The 27,706-nt window shown below is 40.2% G+C and overlaps 1 protein-coding gene across 2 annotated transcripts; it reads left to right on the top strand.

Annotated features, from left to right (window-relative positions):
* On the top strand, nucleotides 1-27,553 carry CANX (calnexin). 2 transcript variants are annotated; one of them, XM_032464894.1, is made up of 15 exons: nucleotides 1-174; nucleotides 12,610-12,786; nucleotides 13,058-13,131; nucleotides 13,581-13,639; nucleotides 14,111-14,252; nucleotides 14,692-14,773; nucleotides 15,274-15,466; nucleotides 16,843-17,032; nucleotides 19,456-19,569; nucleotides 19,864-20,020; nucleotides 21,156-21,371; nucleotides 22,040-22,159; nucleotides 23,053-23,179; nucleotides 23,356-23,435; nucleotides 25,208-27,553. In XM_032464894.1, exons 2-15 carry the CDS (start codon nucleotides 12,613-12,615, stop codon nucleotides 25,259-25,261), a joined length of 1,782 nt encoding a protein of 593 aa, XP_032320785.1. In that variant the 5' UTR covers nucleotides 1-174; nucleotides 12,610-12,612; the 3' UTR covers nucleotides 25,262-27,553. The 2 variants fall into 2 exon arrangements, with proteins under 2 accessions (XP_032320785.1, XP_032320786.1); XM_032464895.1 differs by having other exon boundaries at nucleotides 9-120.
* Nucleotides 27,554-27,706: the final 153 nt, after the last annotated feature.

The raw sequence follows: 27,706 nt of genomic DNA, 5'->3' as shown, positions 1-27,706 counted from the left end.
CCGGACTTCGCGCGGTGGGGCTCGCTCGCGCGGCGGCAGCGGGAGCCAAGGCCTCTTGCTTCTGCGGCACGTGACGGTCGGGCCACCTCTGCCGCCGTCTCCACTGCAGCGAGGGGCCAGGTGTGCGGGCGGGAGGAGGCGAGGGCGCCGCCGGCGGTCCCCGGGAGGCTCGAGGTGAGGCGAGCGGCCTGCGCGTGTCCTCAGGCCTGTGAGGACCCCGGGGGGCCAGGGTGCGCGGCTCCGCCGCCGAGGGCCAGAGGAGCCGGGCGTGGCCGGGGCCGAGGGGTTCGGCCGACTTTCGAGGGCTCGGGCCCAGGAGGACGCGCCAGCCGTCACGGGCGAGGCCCGAACCTGGGCCGCTGGAGCTGGGGAGCCAGGCCCAGGCCGCGCCGCCGGGGTCGGGAGGCGTGGCAGGTGCTCTGGAGCCTCCCTTGACCTCAGGGAAGCTGACTTCTGCCTTCGGCTTTGGTTCCAGGGCTCCCTGAAGCCCATTGCTGGCTGCCTGGGAGACTGCGAAGTGGGCTGGAACAGCCTCGTAAAGGTCTGGAGTGGGATCGGGCCTAGTCGGTTCCCCTGCTAGTGGGGAAAGGGGGTATCGGACCGAGAGAGAGTATTTGGGAAGAGCTTTACAGGTTCAGTATTTGAAAATTAAAACCGCAAAGTGAAGACTGGACCCCAGCAGCCTGAAGAGAATGGAGAATGTGCTAGAACACGCAGCGGTTGAAAAACTTCAGTCCTGACATTACACATATTCGGGGATGGGGAGTAAGTAATCTAGTCGTAAATTCACCAGACTTTTAAAGCAGGAAAGCACCTAAAGGCTCTTTGTAGGTGGGTGGTTTTATCGTGGGGGAAAGTGAGGCCCAGAACTCTGAAATGATTGGCCCAAGGTCATGCGATGAATTTTATGATAACGTTAGAATTACAGTTGAGGGCTAGGCGGTTTTGGTGTACTGGTTAAGGCCAAGGCTCTGGTTCGAGCCCTCCGGCCATTTGTTGCCATGTGAACTTGGGCGATTTACTTCCCCTTTGTGCCCCAGTTCTCCCCCAATGGATGTAACACCTGATGGGGTGGTTGTTAGAATTAAGATGTGTATAAAAAAAGGACAGGGAAGTCTGATACACATTAACTGCTTGATTAATGATTGCAGTGAATTATTATGGTCTGAATGCTCAATCCACTACACTAACATCCTACTTTTTGAGTTGGTTAAGTCCTGTTTCTCAGGACCTGAAGTCACAGTTCTGGAGATAGGAGGAAGAAATTGGATCTAGTGGATTAACTGCTAGGCATGACACGAGTGAATGCTGGTTGAAGGAAATTAAACTGAGCTGAATATTAAAAGCTTGGGAGGACAAAGGTGAACAACAGGTCTCGTCACCTCTAATTTAGGAAATGGGATAATTTGCTTAATTTTTCAGTAAGTAGAGTTGTGGGGTTTTTGTGTTTGTTTTTTTTTTAAGGGAGTAACTGTATTGATTTTTAAAATAATTCTGTCTCTCAGTCTTTTTCCAGGACTGTTTGAGGGTCACGAGTAGACTCAGCTGAGTTGTACATTTGCTATAGTTAGAGCAGAGGTAAAGAACTGGGAGTTCTCCCGTGCACCAGCCAGGGTGCACAAGCAAACATGCCGGGCAGCGGGATCATGCGATGGCTAGACTCAGTGTGTTGCACAACAAATTTTCTGACCTATCTGAAAATGGGTGTCAGCATCCCACCCTACCTTATTATCTTAACTCACCAGTTTCAACTAGCACATTATCTTCCAAGGACCTGGAGGGGTAAAGAGTTTTGACAGAGGTGGTTGCTGCAGTTTTGGCAATCATGTTATTGCATCCTTTCAGTTACAGAGTTCACTTTGCCCTGAGAGATAGCTTAAGGGGATGAAGTGACAGTTGGTTACTGTAAATGCAGGCTTGAGAGACTTGAATTCCAGGCCCAGCATGGTAACCAGCTTAGGAACTACCTTGATTCCCACATCTTTAGAATGGGAATGAGAAGTCTCCTGGATACCTTACCATTAGGAGGCTTTTAGGAGGGACAAATAAGATGGAGGACATAAAACTTTGAATAGTGTAATGACCTGTGCAAATAGAAGAATTGGCAGCTCATGACAACTCCCAGGAGATAATAGAAGTCCCTGAACATAGCTGTCACCTATATAGCTTACTATAAATCTTTGTCAGGAAAATGCGGAACAAATGTTTTGTTAACTACAACAGATGCACTTTTAAATTAACCTTAACTGTGATCTGTGAAAACTATTTGGAGCATTTTATTTTTTAAAGAATTTACAATCTTCAGCAATGTTTTGAGTATCCACATCTTAAATCTACTTAGTTTACGGGAAAAAGGAAAGTGTTACGAAAAAATTGATTTTAACATTCCTGTCAATGAAAAGCAAAATTCAAAGCTAGGCAGTATATATCTATTTTTTAGTGGATGAGCATTTACAATAAAGACCACTTAGAATTTTATATGCTTTTTTCCCTGTTGAAGAGCTTTTTATGTTTTGACTAAGATACACCTCTAGTAAAACCAGAAGGTACAAAAAGTATAGTAAAATGGTTATCTGTGGCCAGAATCAAATTCTTTTTAAGTGGGTCCTTTCCAGTCTAAGACTTCAAATTTCTTATTTGCCGTAAAACTCAAGAGATTTAGAACCATCAAAACTTAAACGGTGTCACTGGACAATACCTAGTAGGAGTAGAAATCACTGCTAGTGTTGAGCACATACCATAAGCCGGGCATTGACATAAATACTTCATGTGTATTTTGTTTATAGAACAATCCGAAGAAGTAGATAGTATTGTTATTCTCATTTTAGGGATGAAGAAACAGAGCCCCTGAAGTTTGTAATTCACCCAATATGCAAAGTTATTAAGTAGCCGACCAGGACTGTGACTTCTGAGTTCCTGCTCATAAACATTACCATATGCCTAACTGTGACCTTGAAAGGTTTATGTAACTTAGCCTTAGTTTTCTTGTGTGTCACAAGGGGGATGATAGAACCTCCTGGGGTTCTTTTGAGGGTTAAATTTGACAGCCTAAGGTAACTAAAACCTGTAAGACTTAACGTTTAAAAAGGGTATATTAATAGATGAATGGATAGCCTACAAGAAAGAAAGACTGCCTCATTTTTTTATTACACACTGCCTTTTTTAAAAAAAATTACTTCTTTTTTAAACAACCAAGAACAGTAGCTAGGTCATTTCTTCTATTCCTCTTTTTTTTTTTTTTGGTCAGGGGAGGTAATTAGGTTTATTTATTCTTAGAGGAGGTACTGGGGATTGAACCCAGGACCTTATGCATGCTAAGCATGCTCTGCCACTTACCCTCCCCCTCTCTGTTCTGCTCATGAATTAAAGGAATTCAAGGTGAAACTACTTTTAAGTCTCACGAAGAAAAGCCCAGAACCAAATGACTTCACTGGTGAATTCTACCAGATACTTAGGGAAGAATTAACACTAATCCTTCACAGACTCTTCCGAAATTAGAAGAGGGAGAGCACTTCCCAACTCATTCTGTGAGGCCAGTATTACCTTGGTACCAAAACCAGACGAACTGGACAAGAAAACCATAGACCAATATCTTTTGTGAAAACAGATGCAAAAATAGACTTGACTTGAAAATATAAAAATTTAAAAATAATTTGAGCCTCCATTTGTTTTAAAGATCTTTTTTCTAAATGGACCTTCATTGAGCATACAGATTCTGCCTTTGAGATGTGACAGATCTAGTTTTTCTTTATTGATTGCTCATTCCTAAGGCTGATCTAAGTCACCTATGGATTTGTTAAAATTCAATGCACAATGTGTCTGTTTCTGTTAAATACAATATTTTGTGTTTAGTTGAAGTCTCATGCACATTATTAATGTGTATAGTAAAATAATACAGCCTTTTTAAAAGAATATGTTGAGAAAAAATAGCATTAACCAATAATAAGTTAAATTTGGGAGAATTTATAAAGAAAATTGGTGACAGAGCAGGAAAAAAATAATCACAGATAGACTCAGACATTTCTATGTCCAAATGCTACAGTTGTATGTGCAGTATTGCAAGGAAGAGTTAAAGAAGAAATCATGTAATGTAATTAGAGGAATTGTGAGTTTTTCTGGTTACGTAAAATCATTCAGCCTTGTTGAAATACGTAGGTGGTGTAGAGAGGCATGTCAGACTTCTGGCCCATTCTGGAAATTAAAAATGTATTCACTATTGTTGTACTAATCGTGTGTCAAAGAGCAAACCGTTTGCATACTCCTGTGAAATACTGGACTCTGATAGACTTGTATTGTCTTCTTATATTTTCACAGCAAGCCTTTCAGCCAGTAGTGCTATTACCCACATCTGTAAAATAGGGAAAGAAGACCCATGGAAGTTCAGTAAGCTGACCACAGCCACAAAGAGGATCAGGACAGTCTGAAACCCAGGTTTCTCTGGCTTGACGGCTTACACCACCACATACACTGTACTGCCTTGCGTATAGGGAATTAATTTTCTGAATCATCAGTTTTAAAATAGGAAACTTCTATCTCTAGAATTCAAGATAAATTCACTCTTTTGAAAGGTAAAAGAGTGGATTGAAATATTAAAAGTGAGAAGATTCAGTGTTCTTGAAGAATCCTGACTGAGATTTTGAGAACTGCACTTTTGTCCTGTCCTTGGGAAACTGGGAAGCAAGTCAGAAATCACTTGCATTAGTTACACGTGTATGTTACAGACGTACTTTTCTTGGCTGTGCGTGCGTTTATCCATGTGATTGCAGAGGGTAGAGGTTCTCTGCCTTGGATATAGGGTGATAGTTGCATTTGATTACTGAAAGCAACACTCACTGAAAGGAAGGGAGAAAGACTTTCTCATCCAGCTCGCGTGTCTGAGTTTCCCCTTATAGTTCTGTGTGTTAGAGGACTAGGTCAGTTTGGTTTCTAGACAGCTTTGATCAAGTCTAAAGAACCATCTGTGCTGATCCAGTAATACATTTTTTAAAGGAGCTTTTAATTTTGACATAATTATAGACCTGCAAAAAGTTGCAAAAATAGTACAGAGAGGTCTCTTGTACCTGTCGCCCAGCTTCTCCTAATAGTAGCATCTTAGATAACTGTAGTGACACAGCAAAACTGGGAAGAAATTGCACTGGTACAATTTACAGACCATATTCAGATTCCTCCAGGTTTTATGAGCCCTGGTGTGTGCATAGTTGTATGCGATTTTATCATGATACTAATTCATTTTTGAAATTTTGACATTTTTTGGCATTGTTTTTTACAGAAGGAAAATACTGGCATGAGTATTAAATAGTACTTAACAAACTTGTGTGTGGTTTTTCTGCAAGTTAGATAAAAGGTTGTAAGTTTAATATTATTCCCCACCCCCCAAGACTCCCAAACCTTGACTTGTAGAGCAAATACTATGATATTCATCGACTCTGAAAACATGGTCAGATATGTTTTGTTTCCAGACTTTAAGGACACCCTGTATAGATTGAGCTGTGGAAGGTCAAAGACTTTTTTTGTTTTTTTAAATGCTTGAGTTGGCACTCATGGAATTGAACGCTATCAGCAAACATTCATTTAGTGTCTGTGCCAGGTTTTCTGGTGGGCATCAGGTGCATTTTCTTCTTTATCCCTCTTGTAGTGCAGCATTCAGGCTTGTGGCTGCCAGGAAACGGTCTTGAGCTCTGCCACCCAGCATTTATCAAAAGTCTAGTTGAAATATTTTCTGATGAGTATTTGAAGGCAGTGCAGTCTGTTCATGTCTCTAGAATCTAGAATATGTTTTGTTAGTGGATCAAGTTCTGGATCAGGAGAAATCAGAACTTGGACCAGATTAGTGTTGGCCCCCATAGTATTGATTTTATTGACCGAGTCTTTGCTCTAGTTAAAGGATATGATGAGATAAAGCCACACAACACTCACATTTACATACAACTTAAGGGTGTTTTTGGTTTTTGTTTGGTGTTTTAAGTTGTCCATTTCAGTAGACTCATAAATGTTAAAAGATTTTCATGTTTGAGGTTTTAATTTTTAATTGCTGGCTCTCCTGGAGGTCCATGCCTGTAGTAATTTGTGATTTGGCCAAGGCAGGAATTTAAATGGGCTCACCGTGAGACAGTTTGTGGCACTAAGTAGCTTAGTCATGAGTTAGACTCCACCTAGCATTTGCATCCTAGCTCAAAGGGGCACCGCTGTAGAGTTTTAGGTAACCGTCTTGCAGTGATTAAAGCTGTGTGTGTGTGTGTGTGTGTGTGAGAGAGAGAGAGAGAGAGAGAGAGAGAGAGAGAGAGAGAGAGAGAGAGAGAGAGAAAGAGAGGGAGAGAGATTGTATTCTAAAAGAAAACTAGGAAATGAAGTGCTCCAAGAAAATGATGGCTTTCAAGCAGGAAATAAAAGTATGGGGGAAACTGCTATAATTTCATCCAGGAATATGAGAAACCTTGTGCTAAAAGAGCTCATACATCCTAGTGAGCATGAACTGTGAAGTAGAAGAGAATTTTAGGAAATGTAAATATTTCTTTGCTACAGAGGAGTGTTACTCGGCTTAAAGGTACATGATTTCTTTACTCCTGAGCATTCTGGATCCAGGAATCACTTGCTCTGCGGCTTTGGGGAGGTTGTGGGGATCGGGGATGGGCAGGTGTGCTATTTGTTTTTTAAAAGCATTATTGCTTTGTTGCAAATAGTGGGTGGCGAGAGATCTGCACTCTGCTTAGGAGTCTGTAAATGATAAGCCAAATGAAGAGTTTAAAAGGGAGAAAAGAAACTTCTAAAATCTTCTTAGACTTTAAAATATGTGAAACATCATTTTGTGTCTCTAAGATAAAAGCAGTGTAGAATCACCGAAGGGCACACTGTACTGGGAGACAGGAGGCTTGGCTTCTGATCCTGATTCTGCCAGTATCTGGTTTTTGGCAAGTCAATCTCTTGTACCTCAGTTTCTTCTCAAAAAGGAGAGTTAGACTAGATTCCGATACCATATTTCAGCCCCATGATTTTTTTGGAGGGGTGGAGAGAGCAACACTTAATGCATAATAATGGGACATCCTTTTTAAAAAAAATCCTGTAATTTTTATGTAATAGTGTTAGGTCAACAGAAAAATGAAGCTAGTACAGAGTATTCCCGTATAACCCATACCTAGTTTCCGTGAATATTAACAACTTAACATTATATAGTACATTTATTATAATTAATGAACTGATATTCATAAGTAATTACCAGCTAAAGTCCGTATTTAGTTCAGATTTCCTTTGTTTTCACTTGCTGCCCTTCGTCTTTTCCAGGACACCACATTGCATTTAGTCATCATGTCTCCTTAAGCTCCTCTCGGCTGTGACAGTTGGTTAGATTAGCTCTGTTTTTGATGACCTTGACATATTTGAGGCCTACTGGTCAGGTTATTTTGTAGAATGTCTCTCTGTTGGAATTTCTTTGATGTTTTCCTCATGATTAGAGGGAATATGGATTTTGGGGAGGAAGACCACAGAGGTTAAAGTACTGTTTTCATAACATTGCATCGAGGGTGCACACTATAAACATGACCTGTCAGTGTTAGTGTTGACCTTGACTGCCTGGCTGAAGTAGTGTTTGCGGGGTTTCTCCACTGTAAAGTTCCTGTTTTTACCCCTTCCCCTACTGTGCCCTGTGGAAGGACATTACTCTGTGCAGCCCACATGTAAGGAGTGGGGGGTTATTTTCCACCTCCTTGATGGTGGAGTATCTATTATCAATTACTTGGAATATTTCTGCATGGGAAATTTGTCTCGTCCCCATTTGTTTATTTACTCAGTCTTGTATTTGTGTTGTATAGATTCATGGGCATTTATTCTATACTTTGGGGTATAATCCAGCACCACTTGTTTTGTTGCTCATGTTCCAGCTCTGGCCATTGTTCACTCTTGTGTTCCTTTGACATAGCCCTCATCATTGTGGGTGTTTTGGTTTTGCTTTTGTTTGGAACACTTATTTCCCTTCTGGTGCTACGAGATGCTCCTCCAGGCTTGCCTTGCATATTTCCTGCCATAATCCTAGAATCAGCCACGGAGCACTGTTTCCGTTCATTGGCGATAATACTGGAAACCAAGATTTCCTTACTTATCTATCAATTCCTGCACCCTACATTGAAAGTGGCTCCCACCATCTGCATACTTAATCGTTCATCTCCTATATACATGGATATCAGTATCTGAATTGTTAACCTGTATGCTTAGGTGAAACAACTTAACCAATGTGAACAATGCTTTTGTACAGTCTGGTGTCACAGATGCCACTCATTTCCAGAGTTACTTAGGTTAGCATCTTTTCCCTCCACCTCTTTGTTTCATATATTTGCAATACAGTTAGATTGTTTTGTCACATCCTGCATGCTCTCCTTGGATCACTCAGCCTCCTAAATGATTTAAAAATTTTTTCATACATCAAGATTCACTCTTTGTGCTGTAAAGTTTTATGGGTTTTGACAAATGCATAGTGTCACAGACCCATAGTAGTAGCATGCAGTTTCACTGCCTAGAAATTTCCGCACGCTTACCTAGTCAGCCTGACCACCTCCCCCAGGCTTCTGGCAACACTGATTTGTTGTTGTTTTTACTATATGTAGAGCTTTACCCTTTTCAGAATGTGATATAAGTGAAATTATACAGCATGTCACCTTTCCAGACTGGCTTCTTTCGCTTAGCACTATCCGCTAAGGATTCATCCAGGTCTTTTTTTAGTTTGATAGCTCATCTTTTAATTCCTGAACAGCATCCCATCATATGGGTGTACTACAGTTTGTTTATTCATTCACCTACTGAAAAACATTTTGGTTTCTTCAAGTTTGGGGTGATTATGTATAAAGCTGATAGGAACACTTGCGTGCAGGTTTCTGTGCCTTTGTAAGCTTTCAGCTCAGCTGGGTAGGTACCTGCGAGCACCGTCACTGAATCCTATGGTGAGACTATAGGTACCTTTGTAAGAAATGGCCAAACTGTTTTCCAAACTGGCTGTACTATTTTGGATTTTCACTAGCAATAAAATGAGGTTTCCTGTTACTTCACATCCTTTCCAGCTTTTAAAATCTTGGCCGTTCTAATAGGTGTCTGGTACTATCTCATTGTCGTCTTCATTTGCAGTTTCCTAATGGCAAATGATGTTTGAGCATCTTTTCATGTGCTGTCTGAGTATCTTCTTTGGTGAGAAATCTGTTAGATCTTTTGCCCATTTTTGTGATTGGGTGGTTTGTTTTCTTGTTGTTTGTGTTCTTTGTATGTGTTGGAAACTAGTTCATTATCAGATACAAATTTTGCAAATATTTTCTCCTAGTTTGATTGTCTTTTAATTCTCTTAAGTTTCTCTTTCATAGAGTTGAAGTTTTTAATTTTAATGAAATCCAACTTAACCAATTTTTTCTTTCACGTATCTTGCTTTTGATGTATTAAAAACTCATCGTCAAACTCAAGATCACTTAAATTTTCTGTTTCTTCTAGAAAGTATCACAGTGCAACATCCTTTTTACTCACCTTTTGCACTCCATGAGGAGTATGGGTAGGAGGACTGAAATGAGGGAGGGATTTTGTTTCTTGGTAATGTTGGATTCTCATTAACAAAGAAGAGAGTTAAGATCACCTTAAAATGTGCTATCTTGAATTTTTTGTAAATATGGATAGGTCTTTAACAAAACTTGGAATGTTTAAGCTGGCTTAATAGTTGTTCTTGGACCTAGACCTGTTTATGGTGGCATTTTCTTAGGAGTATCGGCAGATTACAGTTGCTGCAATTGCATATGTAAAGCTAGCTGTGGGCTAAGGCTCCTGCGTGCATGGCTGTGGGAATAGATCTGTCATGGTTTGGCAGTAGTGGGTCCTCACAGCTTTAACCACCCTCTGGATGGTGTGAAAGTAACGGATGAGTGCCTAAGACTTCTACCTGAAAAACCAGGTTCTGCAACTCAGGGTGGAGGGTGAGTGGTGGTGGAGGGAAGTGCTTTCCTGAAGTTTGCTGGAGACCCCGGTCTATGTTCCTGACCGGGATGGTAGCCATCTGCTTCCTGAAAACTGGTTTCCTTTTCTTGGTGCCATTCTGCCTCCTGCATGTGGATGCCACCTTTCCCAGGTGCCGGGGTCCCCTGACCTGGGCTGTCTGCTCTGCAGTTGCGCCCTCCCTCACTAAACCCTGTCTGAATCCCCCAGCCCAGACCACTCGCCCCACTTGCCCGTCCTGACTAGTCTTCCTGCCCTGTCTCATCACACCTCAGTACTCAGCTGCGTTTTGTCCTGTGTATTAAATATGGAGTTTGGATTCTGTGACTCTCACTTACTGGTTGTGATAAGGAGTCAATGATTGGGTTATTTTCATTTCACAAAGTCTTTGTTCCTAATGTATAAAATAAAATGAGAGTACTACCTCAAGGGAGGTCTACATGAAACAACGTATGTATGTGAAAGTGCTTTATGAGCTGGAAAATGGAGCAAAAACGGATTATTCGCAAACCCTAATCAGTGGTTCTCAGAGTGTGGTTCCTGAGCCAGCGGCCTCGGCATCCCCTGGAACTTGCTGGAAATGTGCAAGCCCAGCCCACACCTGCTGAATCAGCAGTCTGTTCCAGCAAGCGCCCGGAGTGGTGCTGATGTGTGCTCCAGTCTGCAAAGCACCGTGGTGACATCACACTTAACCTGGGACAGCTGTGTGAGTCTGCGCCGCCTGCCACACAGCACCGCAGGCTGGGCGGCTTAAAACAACAGAGAGTAATTTCTCACAGTTCTGGAGGCTGGAAGTCCAAGATCAAGGCGTTGGCAGAGTTGGTGTCTGGGGTGGACGTTCTCCTTTGCTTGCAGAGGGCTATGTACCCTGCCCCCTCACTGTGTCCTCACATAGACTCACCTCTTTGCACACACTCCTGGTTCTCTTCCTCTTAATGTAGACAGCAGGCCTGTTGGGCTAGGGCCCCACCGCTGGCCTCTTTTAACCTTGCTTACTTCCTTGAAGGTCCTACCTCCAAATACAGTCACACTGGGAGTTAGAGCTTCCCTAATAACAATGTGTCAACAAATTAAAAATTGAGGGGAAAAAAAATCACTTACCTTTCAAAAGAGACGAGCTCACCTCCCCGGCTGGCTTTCCCTTGAGCAGCAGTGCTCCAGCAGCCATGGTTTTGTGCTTTACTTACTACTAGGCTTACTGCATCTTGTCTTTCTTTTAAACAGTTAATAATTGTATGCGGATACTGTTTTAGCTAGGTTTGGAGCTAATTAGGTTTGGTAGCTTATCCCTGGGAATCCAGCTACCTTTTGTAGCATTGTTTCTATGAGAACTTTGGAGTTGTAGAGAGTTGATTTAGGTAAAAGTGTTGAATCAGCCTGTTTAGTTTTAGGGAGTCCTTTGCAGTTGTAAATCGAAGCAATATAGCTGTGGCATTGTGTATTATTTTGACGGTAGAGAATGGAGGCCTTTGAAATGAATGGATGAGAGGTTACTGATGTTTCTTAGTATATAAGAAGCCACAGCAGAATGCTGACATTAAGAATTTCTTCTAAAAACTGATACCAGTTCCAGGAATGGTTATGAATGATTTTATTTAGCACCTTTATTTTCTGCACTGCCTAAGTGCTAAACATTTAGGAATCCAGTGAACTTTACCTTCTTTCGTTTTGTGAATACAGTACCCAAGATGTGTAAATAAGATAAATACCACCACATGATATGTGAAAATCTGATTCTATATATTGTTACTCACTCGAAAGGATTATAGAGTGTGTAAGAAATTAGCCATTAAATTCAGCTTTGGAATAAGTTGATTTACAAGAGACCAAAAAAATTAAGCTCAGTTTTTTTTTTAAATCTTTTTTATTGTAGTAAAAATGCTTATCGTGAGACTTACCATCCTATTAGTTAAGCGTAAGCTCAGTGGCATTAAGTACATTCACGTTGTTGTGCAGCCCTTACCTCCATCCATCTCCAGATCTCTTTTCATCTTGCAGATTTGAAAATTCACACTACTTACTACCAGATTATTTTGTGCATCCTTGTGGCTCAGTTTTTATATCTTTAGATCTATGGTCCTTGGAAAGAGGGCCAACTACCATCCAGGACAATCTAATACAATACACAAGGCATTTAAGTGCTTAGAAAATAAGAGAAAAGTAGCTGGTCCTTCGTTTAGTATTTTTTCTGTTGAGTCTTAAAACACTAATTTAAAACCATGTCTGCACTTCACAATCTTTGGACAACAGCAGCAGTATCTATATTAAGTCTTTAGTGTGAGGCTAGTTAGCACCTCTGTTATTTCATTGTAATGTTTTAATTAGTACTCATTTAAAGTGATCTGTGGAAGGGGCTTTGACCATTGTAAACCTCTTTACAGATGCAAGAGATTAATTTGGAATTTGAACACTCTATATGGGGACAGTTGTTTATATTTGAGTTTTATTCATTTGAGTTCTTGACCTTGAATCTTTTAACTGATTTTAGGAAAACCTCTTAATCTGTCTGAGCTCACTTTTTTATCTATAAAATATTCACAATAAAATTCCTTTTAGCTCTGATTTGAAAGCTTTTAATTTTAAATAAGAGGGGTTAGTGATCTCTATAAAATTTTTAAAAGATGATACATTTAACTTTACTCTTTCTATATTTAGGTCATGGAAGGCAAGTGGCTGCTGTGTGTGTTACTGGTCCTTGGGACCGCTGTCATCCAGGCTCACGATGGCCATGACGATGATGTGATTGACATTGAAGATGACCTCGATGATGTCATTGAAGAGGTGGAAGACTCAAAACCGAAACCAGATGCCAGTACTCCTCCATCTCCAAAGGTTTGAAGTGGTCTTTGAATCTATTCATTTTACCTCTTGAGATAATCAAAGAATAAAGGTAAATTTGGATCCTTGTCACAGAGAAAGCAAAGTTTGCTCAGTTTTTGATCTCTCCATCAGCCTTTGTTACATTATACCAAAGATTAGTTACATGGGTTGAATTCAAGGGCCAGCCATGAAAGTTTGAAAGCAGACTAAGAGAATAGATCCTATTAAGAAAGACACGTTGCTGAAAATTTCAGTTCTTAATTCATTTTTATACTTAACACAGGTCACCTACAAAGCTCCAGTTCCAACAGGGGAAGTGTATTTTGCTGATTCCTTTGACAGAGGAACTCTGTCAGGGTAAGTGTTTCTTAGGGGAAAACAGCTTAAGAGGCAAACATCGTGTAACTGAGATGGAATAGTGGATTCCTCTTTGGGTAGTAGTTTATATAGTGAAATGTCCAACTGTTTTATATCTTCATTGTTCATGCCCATTTAGGAAAACAGTCTTCTAAAACACGTGGTTCTTGATTCCATTTCTCTCTCCCTTCACTCTGTATTTTGCTCTTTGATTGGAAAAAATTTTTTTTCCTTGAGTCTTAAAAAGTGGGGTTATTGCATGGGTTTGGTACTTTTTCTTACAGGTTTATAATCACTACTTGTATGACAGTTTTAAAAGTTGAAAGTAGTGTGGCTAAGTAGGCTGAGAAAAGCTGGCTATTTCCCTGTTTTTATTAGTATTTACATTGTTTCTTTTTACAGGCCAACTATAATTTGAATCTTAATTTTGGGGTATGTCTTAATTATAGGTGGATTTTATCCAAAGCCAAGAAAGATGACACTGATGATGAAATTGCCAAATACGATGGTGAGAGTTCCATTTAATTTAGATATAGTAGCAAACAGAGGTTTGACATGTTTCCATAGTACCTCTTAAGACTAGTTTAAAAGGAGTTTGTGTATACTTTAAGATTTTTTCCTTGGAGGTTTGCTATCTTTGTGTGTTCCTTTATATTTTATAGGCTTAGACCTGTTTAATGTTTGTTTTACACCATAAAGACGGGAAGATAATTTATTATCTGTGGTGCTGTATGTTGGAAATGGCAGGTCTTTCTAGGCAGTGGTAAAATGAATATGCTATAGGCTTTTAAAAACCGGATCCTAGTATTTGTCAATTATGTGTGTTTAATATTAGTAGGCCAGCTCTCAGAGGTAAATGGAACATGCTAAACATTTGTCAGTATGATCGATTTGCACAACTTGGAGTTTTGTTTGTTACCATTTAAAGGATCTCCAGAGGTACAGTTAGGGAGTAGAACTTTTTTTTGTTTTCTTGCAGGGAAATGGGAGGTAGATGAAATGAAGGAAACAAAACTTCCCGGCGATAAAGGACTCGTGTTGATGACTCGGGCCAAGCATCACGCTATCTCCACTAAACTGAGCAAGCCCTTCCTCTTCGACACCAAGCCTCTCATTGTTCAGTGAGCGAAACGCTTGTTTGATAGAAGCTTTCTAGGGAGGGAGAAGAAATTACATTATTAAACTACTACTCCGTGTAAAAGAATTATGAGAATAACTATATGCTACCAGAGGGATTTGGGGGTGTATTTAAGCATCCTATGATCTAATATTTTTTTTCCTGCCAGTAAATTATTTGGAAGTAAATCGGCTTTTTCCTCCTGATAGCTAATGAGCTTCTGGATTTTGTGGAATATATTTACTGGGAATCTGCGTTAACATTTTTTTTTTCTTTTGCTTATTTATTTTTGGGGGATTGGGTAGTCATAATAATAGAAGATGGACTCTTCCCATATGACCTGTGATAAAACATGTGACCAAGGTGGGGGAAAAGGGAAATAAATTAAGAAATTTGATCTTTCAAAATGCCATATAGTTTTCTGCGTTCTTCTCTGAAATTAGGTATGAGGTTAATTTCCAAAACGGAATAGAGTGTGGCGGTGCCTATGTGAAACTACTTTCCAAAACCCCGGAACTCAACCTGGTAGGTACTTCCTATTTCTTTACATGGCCACCCACAGCTATAAGAATCTAAGAGAAAACCAAAGACAATTTTCTAAGGCCTGTGAAAATAAAGTCCTTCTCTACTGCTGTTGAAATATTTTGAAAGTTGAGAATGTCCACTTGGACATTTCTGTGCTTTTCATTTGAAATGTAAATTTCAAAGCTGTTCTGTCTTATCCCTGTTTTCTGTCCTGTATAAATTTTAATGTTAGCAAACTTACTTCTTTGTTTTATGAGAGAAGCAGTGACCATCTAGATGTATGCATTATTTTGTGTTTTTAAGTACTTCCATATATTCTCACGTAAAGTTCCCTGGTAATTTCTGATTATTCCTCTTCACTGGTACCTGTACAACCCTCATAAGTGAATAAGCTTTTCCTTTAATAGGACACTTTGGGATTTTATAAGAGGACATACAACACTTTTTTGAAAGGTTGATTTTAAACACTGATTGATTTACTTCATTTTTTGTTTCTGAAGGATCAGTTCCACGACAAGACCCCTTATACGATTATGTTTGGTCCAGATAAATGTGGAGAGGACTATAAATTGCACTTCATCTTCCGCCACAAAAACCCCAAAACGGGTGTATATGAAGAAAAGCATGCTAAGAGGCCAGACGCAGATCTGAAGACCTATTTTACTGATAAGAAAACACATCTTTATACGTTAAGTAAGAAAAACTATTAATTTGTGGGTTTATGGCACTACATATGTATTATCCATTTAATTTAAAGATTGTACACTTGCAGAAGACCCAGACCTGTAAATAAGTCTCTGTTGACATAGTACCTTAGAGGTGAGATGAACTTAATTTCTCAGCACTAAGAGAAGCTTCTCTTCATAGGTTGAATTAAGAACTAGGGTTTGAAACAATTTTAAGAATAAGCTTGTATGTCCCATCAAAGAGCTTCTTTGCTTGATCCTCCCTCATTTCCTCCCTTTGTTTATTTTCTTGTTGATAATACATTAAGTAATAGGACATACAATAGAAATATATACACAGTAACTTTCAATTGAACTTGTTTGGATGCTCTCACACCTAGATAGTTGAGTTTAATGATTTAAAACATTGGAATAGTTTTTCTGCTTTAAGTTTTTCCTGCTGGTTTAAAATCATACATAGACATAACCTCTTTTCCTAAAGAATGAAATAACCTTTTTCTTTATAACAAAAGTAATACATATTCAGTAGAGAATTTAAAAGATAGAAATAAGCAAAAAGAAGAAATTTAAAATTATTTGAAATATCAAATTGTGATATGTATTTGGCCATATGTGAATAAACATGTACACATGTAATTTTTTTACTAAAAGTGAGAAAAGTTTCGCTTTTTTGCCAACAGTGTGAGGATCTTTCTGTGAGAGCACATATCACTGATAACACGGATAATCACCATTACCACCGAGGGTAGCAGCACGGGGCTCTGCCGCCTTCCGTACGTTCCGGGTGTGCTGTGACCTAGTCGGTTGTCTCTCAGACACTTAGATGTAGGAGCCAGACTTTAGCATTACTTATACTTAAGATACCTTTATGAATTTACAGTTTTATGTTCTCCACTGGACTCAGTATAACGTGAGTAGACTTGTGGCGTGTGTAATTAGGAATTTTGGTAACATTAGGTAGTGTAATACATACTCAAAAAATGAGGAAGTGGACCTTTCCTACTGGGAGGTGGTTATAATAAACTTATTTGCCTGTTGACTGGTGTGTAACCATTTGTGCAGTGTATAAACAACATTGCATTAGTTTATGTACTTTTGTTTTTTTGATGTTTTTAATGCCCATACATGGAATCTTTTGGTGTTTTAAAATTTTCCCCATCATTTGTTTTTATTCCTAAAAACCAGAGAACCAACATTTAAAATTTACAGCTAAGGAAAGGAGTGCTAACTTGCCTAGGGCTCCAAGGCCATGTCCTGACTCTAACACCTAAGATCTCTACTCCATGCTTCCACTTCCTGTTAGAAATGTGATCTTTTATGGTAAAGAGCTTGAAAAAGAGTGGCTAATTAACTTTTTAAAAATTACATCTAATTTTTTTTCAGTCCTGAATCCAGATAATAGTTTTGAAATATTAGTGGACCAGTCTGTGGTGAACAGTGGAAACCTATTAAATGACATGACTCCTCCTGTAAATCCTTCACGTGAAATTGAGGACCCAGAAGACCGGAAGCCTGAAGATTGGGATGAAAGACCAAAAATACCAGATCCCGATGCTGTCAAACCAGATGACTGGTGAGTCTTCGGGACCTGTCTGAGCGCAGTGGAGCATTTTGTATATTCTACATGGCTTGAACAATTGAATGTTGGTTGAGATCTGATAATTTCAGTAATCTGATGCAGTCTAAATGTTAGGAGCAACGTAGACTACTATCGCTGAACAGTATCGAGCACCAAGTGATCTAGCATCACTGTGATCGTCTGGGTTGCCTCAGTCCATTTACAAGCCATAAAGTGCTGAAATTGATGATGGAGTTTGCCTGTGGTAACATGGTTGATTTGTGGCAGAACCTTGGGTCTAGCCTTTCCATTGAATTCACATTTAAAGCTGGAGTCCTAAAATTTTTAATTTTAATTTGAAAAACAACCTTTTTCCTATTTGAACAGTACTCAAGAGAGCTCTGCTCTGTGTTGAGCAGTGGAATACAAAGCCACAAGAACACCAGCTGCCTACACAACTCCCAGCCCAGGTGTGAGGCAGGCAGATGCGGCTGGCACCTATGTGGGGAGTGGTCTGATAGGTGTTCCTTGGTGACCAGAACACCAGGTATACCTCACTTAGCTAGCTTCTTGGAGCAGGGCAAGTCAGATTGAGGCTCGAAAGTAGGGCAAGAAGTAAGTAACTGGTGAAGATTGGACATGTGCTCCCTGGTTGAAGAAGAACATGATGTGCAAAAGCGGAGGAACGGGGCGGGGGGAGGGTGTAGCTTGGATAGAGCGCAGGCTTGGCACGCACAGGGTCCTGGGTTCAATCCCCGGTACCTCCACTAAAAATAATAACCAAGGAAACCCAGTTACCTCCCCCCAAATAAAAATAAATAAATAATTTTTTAAAAGTAGAGGAATAGGAGTGAACATGTATGAGGGAAGTTGAGTATGTTTAGCTTTTTACGGGTACAGATTGGAGAGTAGTGAGAAATGTCAGTAGGCAGGTTGTACTCTTGTATACGGCCACGTTTGAACTCATACGGTGGCTTTTGGAAGTGTCCGAAAGTGGACAGGACAAATGATGGAAACTGGTCTTCCATTTGTAGACGTCTCCTTTTAGGCTTAGAAGTTTGATATTTTTATGTGGCAGTGGTATAAAGGCTGTGTTTTTTTGTATATTTGGTGAACATTAGATTTGGACTCGGCCTCGTTCAGAATTGTATTCCTTAACTAGCTATTTTATTTTGGAGGTCAAGGAGTGATTGTTAGCTTAAAAGATCAGCTGAATAATAAACAAGTTTAATTCTCACACAATTGATTTAAAATTAGCATAGTTCAAAAACAAGCATAATCATGACCAAGATCAGCAGGTGTCTTTGCTTACCAGTTGAAGTGGTGCTGTCTTGCAGTGACTGCGTAAAGCTTTGAAATTAGGTACTTCTTGATGAACTTTAAAGAGTAATTATTTGAGTTATAATTCACATACTAAAATCTACCCTTTTGAAGTGTGCAATTCAGTGGTTTAGTATAGTCACAGTGTTGGTCAACCATCACTGCTGTCTAATTCCAGAACATTTTTATCATCCAAAAAGAAGCTCATACCCATTAAGCAGTCACTCCCTATCTCCCACTCCTGCCAGTCCCTGGCGACCACTAATCTACCTTCTGTCTCTGTGGATTTGCCTGCTCTAGACGTGGAATAATAATGTGGTCTTTTGTGTCTAGCCCCTTTCACTTAGAATGTTTTCAGAGTCCTTCCATGCTGAAGCTTGTATCGCTACTTCATCCTTTTTATGACTGAATAATAATTCCATCGTGGGGATGATACATTTTATTTATCCAATCCTCATGTGACTGACGGGTTGTTTCCCCTTTTTGGCTACTGTTATGAATAATGCTTCTGTGAACATTCATGTATAGGTTTTTGGGTGAATATACATTTTCATTTCTCTTGGATATAATTGTAAGCGTGGAGTTGTTGGGTCATATGGTAACTATGTTTAACTTCTTGAGGAACTGCCAAACTGTTTTCCAAAGCAGCTGCACCATTTTGCTTTCTCACAAGCAATGTATGAGAGCTTCATTTTCTCCACATTCTTGCCAACACTTGTTTTTATCAGCCTTTTTTATTATAGCCATCCTACTGGTATGAAGTGGTATCTTATTTTGGTTTTGATTTGCATTTCCCTGATGGGTAATAATGTGGAACACATTTTCATGTGCCTGTTGGGCATCGGTTTATCTTTGGAGAAATGTTTGTTCAAATCCTTTGCTGGTTTTTAAATTGGGTTGTCTTTTATTATTGAGTTGTAAGTTCTTTATATAGCCTGTGTACTAGGCCTTTATCAGATATATGATTTATAGATACTTTCTAGGAGGAATTTTAAGTTTTTTGATCAGGTAAGACCTAAATATTTTTAGATTGCTCTGTTTAAGATTCACAGAGTGGGACGACATTGTGAATGTCTGGCTGGTGTTGTCAGTAATTGGCTTTTTCTGTTGTATTTAAGGGATGAAGACGCCCCTGCCAAGATTCCAGATGAAGAAGCCACAAAGCCTGAAGGCTGGTTAGACGATGAGCCTGAATATGTACCTGATCCAGATGCAGAGAAGCCAGAGGATTGGTACGAGCTTTAGTTCATGTTTAAAATCACCTGCTTTTTTAATTGAAGTAAAAATCAGTATTTAAATACAGCCAAGTGCTCAAACTTATGTGTAGAGCTCAACAAACTAATTACATTTTCATCTCTTTTTTTTGATGCATCTCCCATGAAAAACCCTTTTTACTGAAAATGCAGAAATAAGATGATGCTCTATAGTGAAAGTTTCCCTGCAGGAGTTTTTCAGGGAAGTCCTCAGGCAGCTTTTCACCGTCTTGCACCACAGAACCCATTTGTAACTTGTTTATATCTCCACAGGGACGAAGATATGGATGGGGAATGGGAGGCTCCTCAGATTGCCAACCCCAAGTGTGAGTCGGCCCCTGGGTGTGGTGTCTGGCAGCGACCTATGATTGACAACCCTAGTTACAAGGGCAAATGGAAGCCTCCCATGATTGACAATCCTAACTACCAGGTTTGTGCCTCTCGGTGGTTGCGTTGCTTCACTGATCTCTTTGTGTTCAGGTAGAAGTTTGTTCTGCAGTGAGGCTGCCAGGTTGATCATTATATTTAAACTATTGAATTAAAAACAAAGTAAACTTCATAATTGAGAGAGAACTTAATGTGTTAAGCATTGAAAGATGAAACTAGAAAGAAGAGCTTTCATAATTGCTTTGTAATTTATGTTTTAAAATAAAGAAATAAAAAATGGAAAACTTGTGATTTGGGTACCCTGCTACCATTGGGCAGGGATGCAACAGCCACAGGGTCCAAATTGGCCATCTCTGTGATGGGGTGGATAGAGGACTGTGATGGGAGTTGACTCCCTGACCACAGGTCATCTCATTGCTTGACCTCAGTATCAACTGTAAAAAGACTGACTGAGGCTCAAATGAGATGGTAAGTATGCTGGTGGGGATGTTGTAAAGCTTCACGTTTACTGCGGACATGTGACAACTTAGATTCTGGTCTCACTTCTGTTTCTATCCTGGTCAAATGATTTAAAATCATTAATTTCCACTTTGTCACACTTTAAAATGTAAGGTGTAGGGCTGTATCTCTTTGTATACATTACGTGTATATTTTTCTGTTTTTAAATGTATTTTTAATTTTGCAGTCAATAGGATAAATTAAAAATTGCAGCATAGCTGTTTTGTTGATGAGCATTTGGGTGAATTGCCGTTGTAGAATCCTTGCCGCAGTGATGATCCCTGTACGTGTCTGAGTACGCTGGTAGCTATTTCTCTAGGTAGTCATCTGAAGTGGAATGTCTGGGTGAAGATGACGTACGTTTTCAGTCACCGCTGACTTACAGCCCCACTCCCACTAGCAGTTGATAAGAGTAGAGGCTGTTGGAATGTGCCAGGCGGAGCAAAGTGTTGGTTTGGATCAAGGTCATGGATGATACTAGAAGCTGAAAGCAGTGGGGAGTCCAGACACCTTAAAGGCATCAACAGTGTCTGTTGTTGTCCTCCTGTTACTCAGTTAAGTTTCACAAAGTCAGCACTTCCCTTGCAGATCATGCAGAATCCATCTTAATCCTTATTTAGGTTTACCATAAATGTGTGTTGATCATTATCTGAAATGATTTTTTAAAATATTTTCTCTAGGGAATCTGGAAACCCCGGAAAATACCAAATCCAGATTTCTTTGAAGATCTGGAACCTTTCAAAATGACTCCTTTCACTGCTATTGGTTTAGAGCTGTGGTCTATGACCTCGGACATTTTTTTTGACAACTTTATCATAAGTAGCGATCGAAGAGTAGTTGATGACTGGGCCAGTGATGGATGGGGTCTGAAGAAAGCTGCTGACGGGGCTGCTGAGGTTTGTGCTGGCTTCTTACGCATTTGTATCTTTTATTACAGGTAACTAATTGCTGCTTTTGTGAAAAACTATCCTCTAATATTTGTCTTTTCCCTAATTTGGGAATGTTGGCATAAAGAGTGTGACCTGTGTCTGCTAAGGGCAAGATACTAGGGTGTGGGACCTGATCTCATTAGGCATATGTAATGGCTTGAGAGTCTGTATTTGTGTTATGTGTATAGGATTTTTTTTTAATTGTGTTAAGATGTATTTAACAAAATTTGCCATTTAGGGTATATTTTAGTGCAGTCTTAAATATTGAATCTTGGTTTATGCAATAACTGGAGTTTTCAAATAATTGGGTGTATGGGCCAGGCTGGGAATTGGAGAGACAGGGACATCGATATGAAGAAATTCTTCATTCCCTGGTCCCTGAGGTCCTGGGAGCCATTGCAGGTGATTAAGGAGCCAGCTTTCACACCTAAGACAGGGAAATCACCTTGAAGATAAGGAGAGGAGGAGAATTGAGGCTTTTCTTTCACATCCTTTTTACGCTATGTGAACATCTCATCTTGAATCCTTTGAAAAAGGCACCTGAGCAGTGCCATGCGGTAACTCCGCAGTAGAGCAGCTTGGGCTTTGTTTGGGGTTAGAAGCCGGAACTTGATATCAGCCGTCTTGTTTCTCAGCCAGGTGTAGTGGGGCAGATGCTCGAGGCAGCCGAGGAGCGGCCGTGGCTCTGGGTGGTCTACATTCTGACAGTGGCTCTACCTGTGTTCCTTGTCATCCTCTTCTGCTGCTCTGGAAAGGTATGAGTTGTTGGTTTCGCTTTGTTTTTGTTTTTGATTCACTAATTCTTATGTTATTAAAAATAACTAAAGATATATTGCCTGAGGTTTTCTTTGTAGCGACTCAGTGGTGACTGGGCCACACGTGGTGCTGACTTCTGACACCTTGTTCGCTACTCTCCGTGGCCAGTTACTGTGCCCAGATGGGAGTGGGGTTTGTTAGCCCCTCAGTTTCTCGCAGTATTAGCCACTGTCTTACTTCCCTTTACATTTGGCAGCAGCTTTCTGGAAGGAAAAAAAGACGACTTAGGTATCTACCTAGCCATCTGGGCACAAACCAGCTTTTCTTCCTGGCATGGCTGTTTCTATTTTATATACATTGGAATACAGCCTTTGATTTCTCATGGTGTGTTCCTTTCTCAGCATCCCTATCCCCACTGTCAGAAAACACATGTAGTGGTAATATACACTTACTTCAGTTTTTCTTGTTTAGCCTTTGTTATATGCAGTTTAAAAAAAAAAAAGAAAAAGAAAATTTTGCTTGGGCTCTCTGCTTCTATTAAGTGAGGATCATGCTTCGCCTTGCGTTCGAGATGTTTTGTAACCTGATCCAGTCTTCCTTTCCCAGCCTTATCCCCATCCCTGTTCTGTGTGTCTGTGCCTCGGTCACCTGACTGGTTAGACCTGCACATTCCTGCCCGACCCCTTGCTCGTACTGTTCCTTCTCCCTTGAGCCACACACGTGCTCACGGGGGAGGAAGCTCTCAGGCAGGAATTCCGTCTTACTCATTTCTATTTACCTCCCTCAGCGTTTGCCTGGTACAGAACTTTGCTCATAGGCATTTGATAATTATATGGTAACGTCATACATAAAAATGTGAACAAAACTGTTGTGCTTTGGGGGAATGTTTCAGAAACAGGCCAGTCCTATGGAGTACAAGAAGACTGATGCTCCTCAACCAGATGTGAAGGAGGAAGAAGAAGAAAAGGAAGAGGAAAAGGAAAAGGGAGATGAAGAGGAGGAAGGTGAAGAGAAACTTGGTAAGAAGGAGACCCCAGGATACCTGCTTCAGTCCAGCACCCTAAGATATTTCAAACCCTTAGAAGCAAGTTACTGTCGAGATTGTTTTAGACTTGAGGTGTCTGCTAATACTTGCTAACTACCAAAAACAAGTGTAAGGTTTTGCTCAGTCATCTTACTTTGACTTCTGTCTTAGAAGAGAAGCAGAAGAGTGATGCTGAAGGAGATGGTGGCACTGTCAGTCAAGAGGAGGAAGACAGGACACCTAAAGCAGAGGTAACAGAAAGGGGGAGAGTATATTTTGTATTTCAAGCAACTCAGGTGAAGGTACATTTAAGTCGAGAGTATTTTTCATAGCGTAATTTTCGATGGCAGTGGCAGTCAAAATTCTGTTACAATTTTGTAAAAGTGGACTTCTTAGCGATGCAGGCCGACATTTTATAGCCCCAGATTACATCTGAATCTCAAAAGTATTTTCTGTGCTGAAAATGGCTTTCTGTAATGAGCAGAGGTTGTAGGGGAAACTAGTAAAATGCTTTCTGAGATGGCAGCTTCAGGTTATTGTTTTACAGTTCTGTCTCCTCATCTGCCTCTCCTCACTGTGCCCTTAAAAAATATTTCTTGCACCAGTCACTGCATTCTAAAATTTTTGTCCCTCTTGCCGATGGATTCATTCATTCATTCACTCAGTAAATATTTGTGAAGTACCCATTATGTGCCAGGCATTGTTAGTGAACAAGACAAAGAGACCCTACCTTTGGGGAAGTTAAATTCTAGTGGAAGGAAGACAGTGAGCAGTAGACATTATAAGGAAGTAAATGAACGGTAATGTTAAAAAGCAGTGGGCTTTGAAAAATAAAAGCAGGACAGGAAAAGGTATTGGCATGCTGGAGGTGGGCTGGGTTGCAGTGTTAAAGATGGTGGGTAGAGCTCAGTGGAGAGGTGACATTTCAACAGAGGCTTGAAAGAGATAAAGAACCTTGCCAGGGAGACGTCCCCGGAAAGAGCATCCCTGGCAGAGAGAACGCCGGCCCAGGGCCTGTGGTGCTCATCTGGAAGGCCATTGTGGCCAGCAGGTTGAAAGGAGGGGGAAGAGGCACGTGGGGAAGGTGCCAGATTATGTGGGGCCTCCTAGGCTGTTACATGCACTTGGCTTTTCCTCCTAGTGAAATGGACGGTCATTGCAGGCTTTGGGGCAAAGGAGTGGCCAGCCAGATTTGGTTACTCTGGCTGCTGTGTTTCCTACAGACTAGAGAGAATCAAGGAGCCTGGTTAGGAGGCTGCTGTAATAACCCAGGCGAGGGCTGGTGGCTCTGAGCAGGGTGATAGGAGAGAGCGATGTGAGCTTCTGCTCTGGTGGGTTGGGTATGAGGCATGAGGAAAAGAAGACTCCACACCTTTCTTCCCAGGGTTCCTTTTCCAAGCACTACTCTGTTTCATTCTGATCCTTCCTGGAAAAGTCTACTGAGTTTCCACTTCCAGCTATGACAGCTCTGCCCTTCTATTGGTAAAGCTCAGTGCTGTTTCTATTTCAATGGATATATTCTGTCTCAATGAGAATGCAGAGTTCTTTCAGGTAGGGACCAGTCTCACATATGTTTTTATATTCTCCAATCTTCTTTGCACAATAAGAAATCTCTACACTGTTGGCTTGTGGTCTTGAATGTTTTATGGGACTTGGCTTGGATAGCCTTTTGCCCTCATGAATCTTTCTCAGCCTTAAAATGGGGCTAATGTGTTCACAGGGCAGTATTCAGGATTAATCAAGATAACACGTGAAAGCCTGGTGTCTGGTCCTTTTTAAAAAAAAATGTTTATGGGTTAGATTGAGAAAAGTGCATGTTTATGGGAAACAGACAAAATAAGAACACACACAGTCCCACCACCTCTGAGATAGTCACTGTCTTTGGTGCATTCATTTTCTTCTAATCATTTTTCTTGTTTTTTCCTCAGATGGGTTATACTCAGCTTGGCTGATGAAAACTTGGTGAATTTTAACTTTTTTTTAATACTAATTATATTGAATTTTTTGTTTTTTCAACCAACAGGAGGATGAAATTTTGAACAGATCACCAAGAAACAGAAAGCCTCGAAGAGAGTGAAACAATCTTAAGAACTTGATCTGTGACTTCCTCTCCCTCCCCTTCCCCTGCAAGTGTGGGTCCTAGGAGAGGACCTGACACAATTTAGATTGAAACTCAGAAAACCTCCAGGCGTCACCATCAGCAGGTTCCGGTTGAACACTAGCCCGTGTAATTTTAAACATCTAGCAGTAAATAATTGCAGTTGTGACATAAAGGACCCTGTTTCTGTAGAAAGAAAGCATTTAACATAATGGTTGTGAAATGTAACATGAAGCAACTAACTTGTATTTTTTTGTTTTTAAATATCTTTGTTTTTTAAAATAGAGTGATAGAACTTTACCAGTCTTTAAAAATCTTGGCTTAATTTAATGTGTTAATTTGTCCATGCAGAAGTAACACCAACCTTTAAAAATGCGAGAGGGATGAATTTGCAGTTTTTATAACTGATTTTGTTCTTTAAGTTTGGTATTACAAAACATTCAAGTGTCTCTGTCCCTTAAAATTGATAATCATGTTTAAAGTACAGTCATTTGTGGTTATAATCTTGTTTTCCTTCCGTTACTCAATTCCTCCTAAGGAAATTGAAGCGAGGAATTGGGTGGAAGCCCAAATTTATATAAAGGTTCTGTTTAAGTTGTATTAAAAATAGACATACAAAAAGAAAAAAAACTTTTCACTTGATGTTGGTTAGACCATAAAGTGTGTTCTGTTGCCCTTGGAACAGCTCAGTTCCCAGACAGCTATGCAGTTCGTGGAGGAGGTGGCATAATGCGGCACTCGGGCATTCAGGCTTCACACACCAGGAGTGTCTGGGCTCCAGCCTTCTCAAGCAGGTGGCTTTTTAAGGAACGCTACCAGGGCACGTGAGCTCCAGAGTAGATGGAGGTGTTTTCATCACATCAGCCACTGTGTTGACACTGTTTCCCCTCCCTGTGTCCCCAGACCCCCAGCTTTCCCCTCTGCTATGCATTGTCTTCACAGCGCAGCCTGCAAGTCCGTTGCTGAAAATTATTAATAAGCCTTGCATAACGTTAAGCTTTATTGTGATTACGTGTATGTTTCTTCTTCCTTCGTTAAGCAGACCCACACCTTTCCAGGGTCAAAGTACAAGACACAATACTATCTTGCATTTTTATGCATTTCTTTTACTCTGTGTAAAGACTGCAGAAGTCTAACCCAGAGGTAAGCCAATTCAGAATTGACTATGATTGAGCGCAGGCTAAAAGTATTTATGGGAGGAGCATGAGTTTTCTAATTTTTGTAGCTGCTAATCCTTTTAAGTCATCATTTGCAGTTCATGTAACAGTTGTGTCTTAAATTACATGATAAAGCAGTCCTTTTTTTTTTTTTTAACTATGTGGCTTGTAAAATTTTTAACAAAAGATCTTAGGTTTGTTTTTTTTTTCCATGTGGAATGCAGATGGGTGCTATCAGAGCCTCTCCCCATCATTCTAATGTAATAATATCATTATTACACCACACTGAAATGTATTCAGAATTAGATGTTGTTTTAGCTTTATTCTTCAGAGGTGTTTCAAATGTACCGATGATACTGTTCCTTGCACTGAATATATAAACACTCCAGAGTGTTTATATTGGGGAGATATTGGGGAGGAAGTATATTTGTAAAAGATGAAGGCTGTGTCTGTTTATTTTGTTTATCTTCAACTTTTTACTGGTTCACTTAAATTCATATGAGGGTGGGATGCATTTTTCTTGCTGTTCAGTGCTTTAATCCTTTTCATCTGTCGTTCTGTGGTCACAGTCACCTTAGCTATGTAGCTGACTTTCCCAAATGTATTGAGTGCAAATAAACAGTTACTTAGCAAGACCTGAAAATACGTCTGCAGGTTTCTCCTTGAAGCAAGTGTGTGGGATCATTGCATTTCCAGAAATCTGCCTTTTTCACTCTCCTTTGACGTTAGATTTCATGCCTCCCTTACAGTTTCTTCCAGCTGAGCTGTGGAATGACAGGTGTATATCAACAGACTGTTCATTTGCCTTTCCAGGGTAATTCAGCAACGTTTGTCCAGAAAAAAGGAAAGTCTTTTTTGGTTCTTTTTTTCACTCTGTTGAAGGTGCAGCCTCCTGATTAGAAGTCTGACACAATGAATGATCAGCAGCAGTGTTCAGCTCTTTAAAAGGCACTTGCATTATGATTTTACATGCTGGTTATCTGTCCCATTGTTGTAAAATGCCCACTCCATCAGATGTGTTCCTCAATTTCTCTTATCCATAAAATACTCTACACTTTTTCTCAAATTGTCGTGTTACAAAATGGTATTACATTAAAGCCCTGTGTTAAGCGTCTGCTTTTGACTGAACTTCTTCATAGTAACCTTCCGTTCGCGCGTTGTACTGTTTCAGTTGTGCATTAATAATCTTTGCTACTACATGAGTTTCCTAACGCAGAAACTATTAAGGACGGTGAAATAATTACATCATCTCACCACGTGGATTTGA

Source organism: Camelus ferus, chromosome 22 (assembly GCF_009834535.1).
Source record: "Camelus ferus isolate YT-003-E chromosome 22, BCGSAC_Cfer_1.0, whole genome shotgun sequence".
Lineage (NCBI taxonomy): Eukaryota > Metazoa > Chordata > Mammalia > Artiodactyla > Camelidae > Camelus > Camelus ferus.
Note: the sequence above shows the minus strand (reverse complement) of the source record. Positions and strands in the feature narration are given on the sequence as shown.

Bases quoted from the DNA above. Each gene is read 5' to 3' on its own strand.
- CANX (XM_032464894.1), top strand. From the start codon at position 12,613: ATGGAAGGCAAGTGGCTGCTGTGTGTGTTACTGGTCCTTGGGACCGCT. The intron at 13,640-14,110 runs GTGAGAGTTCCA...GTTTTCTTGCAG, and splicing joins TGAAATTGCCAAATACGATG to GGAAATGGGAGGTAGATGAA. The intron at 19,570-19,863 runs GTACGAGCTTTA...ATATCTCCACAG, and splicing joins GCAGAGAAGCCAGAGGATTG to GGACGAAGATATGGATGGGG.